Raw genomic sequence first — 7,709 nt, forward strand, 5'->3', positions numbered from 1 at the left:
CTATTTATTAAATCACAATCAACTACTAATTCTATTTTAATATTTTTATTTTTATTTATAATTATTCAATGAAAATTTGAATTTAAAATTTTATAATAAAATATATTTCTTTAAATTTTTTTTTCTTTTTCTTTCTGAAGTTCAAGGAATAGATGATCTATGCACATTGAATAAGAATGACTAAATAATTACGTAAAAAAAAAAAAGGGAAGAAAAAAAAAGAAATTGAAGGTGACACATGTGTTTGTTTGGTAAATGTTGCGGTCTATATGGGGTGGGTGGAAATTTGTGGCGATTCTTGTAATCTCATTGAACCAAAGAGCTGCAATTACTGGTACAAGAGTAGTCTTAGCTTTAATAACACTCCATTGGAAAATTAGTATCTTTCTTTCACCAACGGCTTCACAGCAACAAAAGTCAGTCTTTCCGCGCAATACAGTTACTCATCTGGTTCTTTGATGGGCAAGAAGCAGCACTTAGATTGGACAACGAGGTCCATTTCTTCCTCAGGGAGTGAGAGAGTCTCTCTCTTGACAAAGGAGGTTTGCTTTCTTTTCTTTTTCTTCCTTTGTAGTTTTATCTTCGGAACAACATCCAAAATTTTGTGGCTTTTATTGGGTTATGGATTTTTTCGGATTCATTTCAAAGTTTGAAACTCACGTTTTCTGTTCTGTTGATAGTTTTAATAGGTTTTTACCTTTTCTGGGTATTTTTTTGAATCACTTGAATTTTCTAAACAATATGTCATTACATTAATTCTGTTTGGTTTGGGTTCTTGTGACAAGACGATTAGCTTTTTTGTTACATGAACTTGTTCTTGGAATCTTGTAATTGAGTCTTCTTTTGACTTCTTGTTTATTGTGATTTCTCTGTTGAACTGTTAACTTTGGTCAGGAGTTTTTTTTTTTTTTTTTTTTTTTTGGGGGTTTGGTGTGGGGGGGGGCGGCGGGGGTGGGCCGGCGGGGTGGTGTTGATATGGCCATAACCTTTATGAAATATTAGTTCTTGAAATATTGTAGTTTTGTTTCATTTTGATTGTTAATCTACAGATTTTGTGTTTTTCTCTCAAATCATTCAACTTGGGGTGTAACAAATCGCAACAAAAGAAGACGGAAAGTAAATTGATGTTTCCTGTTGTTTGTGGTTTCCAATACTTTAATTGAACTAGACCATATAGCAATTCTAGGCTCAAATTAAATAAGTTTTTGTTTTGATCAAGTCTCATATAATGGAATTCATAACCTCCATAACCATTTAATTAAGCGCCAAAAATTCTTGGTTACTTCTTGGTCTAAATAATGTTGTCGTTGATTCACCTATGTTGTGTAGGCACGGAGGAAAGCAAATGAAGACCAATCACCCGATGGTCCTCCAAACGACCTGGAACTTGGAGATGGAGTGGAGGTGATAGCTATTAATGTTCTTTCATGCAATATTTATGCTCATCAAGCTATTTTTGAAGTCTAGCTGACCTTGTTTTTTGAAAATTCAGGCAGCAAATGTTGGGTTTGGTAGAGTATTTTCACTGGTAAGAAATTATTATTTTCTTATTTCTGAGGATGGATTCACATCGAAGTATATTTTAGTATTTAGTAATAATCAATTTCTTATTTTACAGGCAAAGCCTGATGCTGGGAAGCTTGTAGTTGGCACCATTGCACTACTGATAGCATCCACATCAAGTATTCTGATTGTAGGATAATTAAACAAATCGCAAGATCAAAATTGAATTTAAAAGTAACTAGGCTCCTGTCCTACTAAGGTGTTATCTCTGTAACCGGTTATAAATTCTTATATTGCAGCCAAAATATGGTGGAATGATAATAGACATTGTGTCAAGAGATACAAGTGCTCCTGAAGAGCAATCACAAGCTTTAGATGCAGTCAAGAACACCATACTGGATATTGTGCTGATAGTGGTAATTGGGTATGACTGTGTTCTGTATCACTTTACCATGTCTAATTTGCATTATTATGTCTCTGGATTTTGTTCTCTTGGTTTCTGTAGATGTTTGTTCATTGTGGTGGTTTCTTTCCTTACTATATGGGGTAATTTTATTAATTGATCTTATAAGATCCAATGTTTATTGAATGAGCATTATTTAAATTTATGTAGGGTCTGAAATGATATTTGTTTTATATTGGATCCATTATTTACGATTTAAAGCCCCCAAACAAATTTTCCTGTAGTGTTGCATTTCTTTTGCTCTATTAAATTAGCATCTTAACTTATACTTTAAATATTTTGCTTTGAAGAACTGTGACGACAAATAATTTCATTTCATTTTTGACACTTCTGTAATGCAAGATATTGCACAAAGCCTCCTGTTGAGCATTTATAATTCTTGAAGGGACTAATAATCATAGTTTCTTTTTGCTTGTTTTAGTTCTTTGTGCACTGCACTTCGAGCATGGCTGTTTGCTTCTGCCAGTGAAAGAGTTGTCGCTCGTTTGAGAAAGGACTTATTCAGCCACCTAATCAACCAGGTGAAGTCCCCTAGTTTTTGAACATATAAAAGCTCGAGGATGTGCAATCCTTTTTATTCCTGATCCACTATATTAATTAGTCTTTATGGATTTCCAATCTACTGAAAAACTGTGAATTTTCTGTTTCATGCAAAATTTAAGCATAATAAAATAGCTGGTTAAAGATATTAAAGCCTGTGGGAGTCATTTTAAGATATTAGTTTGCAAGTTGTTGTTGTTGTTTTTTTTTTTTTTTTTTTTTTTTTCTGCTCTGCTCTGGGAATCATTTGGAACTCAGCACATTTAAGCATGGTGTTGCTGCAATGGTCAACAGGAAATAGCCTTCTTTGATGTTACTCGAACAGGGGAACTTCTCAGCAGGCTGTCAGAGGACACCCAGGTCATAAAAAATGCTGCAACAACCAATCTTTCTGAGGCGCTCCGTAATGTAACAACTGCCTTAATTGGTGTTGCCTTCATGTTTACATCATCATGGAAATTAACATGTAGGTAATTTAAGCTGAAGTTTCTCAAGTAATGCTTTTCTATCAGGGTAATATTCTGATCATCGTTTCCTTTTCTTTTCTTTTTTTTTTTTCCCTGCAGTGTTGGCTTTGGTGGTTGTGCCAATAATTTCAGTTGCTGTAAGAAAGTTTGGGCGCTATCTTCGTGAACTTTCACATGCAACTCAAGCTGCAGCTGCAGTAGCTGCTTCCATAGCTGAGGTTCGTAAGCAACATCATATTTTACTTTTTATCTTTTATATAATTAGTTTTTATTTCCTTATTAAGATGTCAGAAATTGTTAATTTCATAATTGGCATACATTCACAATGTACATTGTTTTTAAAGCAACAAAGTTTGATGAATCTAGGAAGATTGTGAAAACCCTACTAAATGTTTTATTGGTGCTTGGATGATAGGTTTGATCATGAACTTTATGCTGTAAATCAAACATAGTTTTGAACTGTTTTATAGATTCCTGGTGCTTCCTTTTCTCCTTATTTTGGATCTATTGAATATAACAGTCAGTTGAGTTATTGGTCATAATTTTTTCCTAAGAAAAATTGATGTTTAGGAATCCTTTGGGGCCATTCGAACAGTTAGATCTTTTGCCCAAGAAAGTTATGCAATTTCAAATTATTCGGAAAAAGTTGATGAGACGCTGAAGCTGGGACTCAGACAAGCAGTGAGTCTCTATATCTCTCTCATGGAAGCTGGGAGTATGCAAATTAAAGGTTTATGAGCTCATGAGTTTTGCTATTTTCTGCCGCAGAGGGTAGTCGGTCTGTTTTTTGGAGGACTAAATGCCGCATCCACTTTATCTGTGATCATAGTGGTAGTTTATGGGGCATACCTGACAATAATAGGCTCCATGACCGCGGGCGCTCTTACATCCTTCATTCTTTATAGCCTCACAGGTACTCTTCCCATTGTTTTACTTACCTACCAAATGTACTATTATAGCTCAAACTAGACTTTGATTTCAAATTAAACAAACATTTGAAAACATTTCTTTTGTGAAGGGATCAGTCACAACTTAGTTTAGGGGTAACTCCATAAACTTAGGAAAGCTTTGAATATCTATCAAGATTTTAAATATCTATACAGCACTATTTTACTGTTTCAGTCTTTTTTTGAATAACTTTATTTCTTCTGCTGCTTGTGATAGTCAAATTACTCTACGGTTTATTTTAAATGAAATGTTCTATGCCCTTGCTTGCATGTTTCAGATGCTATTGTTTAGTAGACAGCAAATGACTTGCTGCCTGGGATGCTGCAAGTTTCGTAGTTACTCATTTTGGCCAATCTTTTCTGCCTGCAGTTGGTTCTTCAGTATCTTCTTTGTCAGGATTGTATACTACTGCGATGAAAGCTGCAGGGGCAAGTAGGAGAGTTTTTCAGCTCCTGGATCGTGTCTCAAGCATGCCAAAATCTGGGGATAAGTGTCCTATTAGGTTATTTCTCTCTTCCTTCTCTCTCTCTCTCTCTCTCTCTCTCTCTCTCCCTCTTTCAAACACAAAAACTTCATATTGGAAATCTGGTATACTAGAATTTAACTTCTATTTATTGACTGTACTTTGAGAATCGCTACACTTCCCAGTCATAAGAATTTATACATTTGAAAGGGATACAAAAATTCAGTTTTCTTAATTGGTTAAAATAAAATACCTGTCAACCTAATGTTTGCCTTCTTATATTCTTATTTGAAATCATATGTTTTTTGCTGGCAGTGATCCTGATGGGGATGTGGAATTGGATGATGTCTGGTTTGCTTATCCTTCTCGACCAAGTCATCTGGTACTCAAGGTAATAATATTCTCTCAAGGAAAAGAAAAAGAAAGGAAGAGCGAAAGATGTGTTTAACTATGATAAATATGTAGCTCTGCCACTTATCTTCTAATAAATTGCTTGCTTTCAATCTTCCTTTTTCTCCCAACTTTCAGTCTACATTGATTTTGCCCTTTTGGGCTACCCTTGTAGTCTTTAGGACATACTAGTTCCTTCCATGACAGAGCATGCAAGATTATCAACACTAATAGCAAATGAGACATAAGATCTAAGAATTCAGTTTGGTTCTGTATCATATTCAGGATCATATTCAGTGCTGTGTGAGTGTTTGGAATTTCTTTTAGTTGCAATATTCAGACGGGAAGAATGCAGGGATTTCAACATTTTTAACTTAATGACCATGTCTAATACTCATTGGTACCACAGGGTATAACGTTGAAACTGAACCCAGGCTCAAAAGTTGCTCTTGTTGGTCCAAGTGGTGGCGGCAAGGTAACATTACCATCATTACTTCTTAATATTACATATATACCCTACTCTTGATTTTCCGTCACAGCTTGCCCATAACTTCCAACATCATCTTTTTTTAATGTCTTACAGACAACAATAGCAAACTTAATTGAAAGGTTCTATGATCCTCTCAAGGGAAAGATCTTGCTAAATGGGTTTCCACTAGTGGAAATATCACATGAGTATCTTCACAGAAAGGTATTCTGCTAAAATTTTTGGTAGGATGTTTGCAGAATATAATATTGAGCTGCCAGAATAAATGCTTCAGTGATCATGATGGAATTTGCGATGTTTCACACACATACATTCTACCAAAATTTGATAACTTGAACATCTAGTGAATTCTTACACATTCAACTTCTGGTGTTTCCTGAGATGCAGGTCAGTATAGTGAGCCAGGAACCAGTTCTATTCAATTGTTCTGTTGAGGAGAACATCGCCTATGGGTTTAACGGCAAGGCTAGTTCTTCTGACATAGAAACTGTTGCTGTAAGTGTTTATCATTTACTTATCCTTTTTTTTTTCTTTTACCAGAATTCCATCTATCTCATTTTTTTGTTTTTAAATTTTCCACATAAACATATGTGCTTATGAAGTGATGACACTGCAGAAAATGGCTAATGCCCATGACTTCATAGAAAAGTTTCCTGAAAAATATCAAACGGAGGTTGGTGAACGTGGGTTGAGACTTTCAGGAGGCCAAAAACAAAGAGTGGCCATTGCAAGAGCACTATTGATGAATCCAAGCATTTTACTTTTGGATGAAGCCACAAGTGCTCTGGATGCAGAGAGCGAATACCTTGTTCAGGTGCGTTGGCTTTTTCTACAACAATTTTCATTATTGGTTTCAGTCATTTCCTAATAATTTCCCTTGACTCATATCTAACCAACTAAAATTGACCTATATTTAGCACTTTTAGCTTTAGTCAATTCTATCTTAATTCCCTGTTACTGGTGCCATTGCTTCTTCCTTACACATAACATGACCATCTGAATCAGTTAAGTATTGTGAATTCATTGAAGAAGCACCATCCTATGATTTTTATATGTCTAGCCTGGAGGCAGGCAACTGAGAATGACACCCAAAAAAGAGGGAAATGCCATGAGTCTGGTTGAGGTGTTATGTATTCATAATCTGTATATATCTTAAAGATTTTGATTTCAGAATTTACTTCTATCTTACTGTTTTCTATTCACTTGCTCTCCAATTCGCCTACATAAAAATCGCTAGAATTCACCTGTTTATTCGCGTTTAATGCAAGAAGTTTATGATGACCTTGGCTCTCACCTATTTCTTTTTATTCAATCAACAAAATTTAGATTACTATTTTTCTTATTTGTCAAAAAAGAAATTAGTTTCACCAGCACCAGTTCAAAGATAAAACGAGAAAATTTTCCATTTGGCCAGTGTAATGAAAGTTTCTTTCTTCTTTCTAACTTTTACTAACTCTTTTTTTTTTTGGATGGATGCATAGGATGCCATGGATTCCCTAATGAGGGGTAGGACTGTTCTTGTTATAGCACACAGGCTTTCAACTGTGAAAAGTGCAGACACAGTTGCTGTGATATCCGATGGTCAGATAGCTGAAATCGGCACCCATGAAGATCTTCTGAGCAAGGATGGTATCTACACCGCACTAGTCAGGAGACAACTGCAAGAACACAAAACTGCACTCTAGTTTTTGACAGGAAACAAGTTCTTCCAAAACATAATGAAATCAATCCTCTAGCTAAATAGAGCAGTTTCCTCCAAAAAAAGGACTTTTCACAAACTGTTAATTTTGAAGATAGTATTATCATGCAAATGGTTCTTAAACAATGCCAGCACTGTCAACTCTGAAATAGGTTGTATCGCAAATGATTTAACCAAGAAATGCAGGTGAATTAGTGCCAAATTGCTTGGAGATAAACCATTGTTGGATAACTAGAATTATCAAGATAAATACCGATATTTACCCTATATTGAAGAAGCAATAAGACGTAATGGAAAATACACAGATAGGATAGGAATTTCCGACCAACAGAGCCCATTGACACAGTTGGATGTTGAAGTCAAGGCTTCGGATCCATTTGTTTTACAGAATCATTTAAAAAAAAAAAATTCCAACGCTCAAAAACTTTGCAAAAGTGAAATATGATAAATTCAGTGAATCAAAATTAAACTTTAATATATAATTTAATAATTTATAGTTTCATTTTATCTAACATAATTCATAATTCAAAATAGGCTATAAGAGAACCACATCTATCTATACAACCATTATGAAGCTGAACTTTGAAATAGATAATGCAATGTTGACAAGTGTTTATTTTTTTGCCAAGTGGCATCTTATGGAGAGAAAAGGTTTTCTAACCGTTTATGTTCTAAGTCCCACCACCTTCTCTCCATCATTCCTCTCACTCAATTCTTATTATAAAATCCATTTTTTGCTTTGTCTCCCC

At 34.9% G+C, this 7,709-nt stretch overlaps 1 protein-coding gene across 1 annotated transcript; it reads left to right on the forward strand.

Moving 5' to 3' along the window:
- The first annotated feature begins 234 nt into the window (after positions 1-234).
- Positions 235-7,162, forward strand: LOC131174483 (ABC transporter B family member 27-like). Its single transcript, XM_058137973.1, has 17 exons — positions 235-542; positions 1,330-1,404; positions 1,493-1,528; positions 1,619-1,693; positions 1,803-1,927; positions 2,388-2,487; positions 2,801-2,972; positions 3,073-3,191; positions 3,544-3,654; positions 3,742-3,886; positions 4,291-4,423; positions 4,700-4,775; positions 5,184-5,249; positions 5,358-5,465; positions 5,649-5,756; positions 5,878-6,075; positions 6,743-7,162. Exons 1-17 carry the CDS (start codon positions 459-461, stop codon positions 6,944-6,946), a joined length of 1,935 nt encoding a protein of 644 aa, XP_057993956.1. The 5' UTR covers positions 235-458; the 3' UTR covers positions 6,947-7,162.
- The last annotated feature ends 547 nt before the right edge of the window (positions 7,163-7,709 follow it).

The sequence above is a fragment of the Hevea brasiliensis genome, chromosome 16 (genome assembly GCF_030052815.1).
Source record: "Hevea brasiliensis isolate MT/VB/25A 57/8 chromosome 16, ASM3005281v1, whole genome shotgun sequence".
Lineage (NCBI taxonomy): Eukaryota > Viridiplantae > Streptophyta > Magnoliopsida > Malpighiales > Euphorbiaceae > Hevea > Hevea brasiliensis.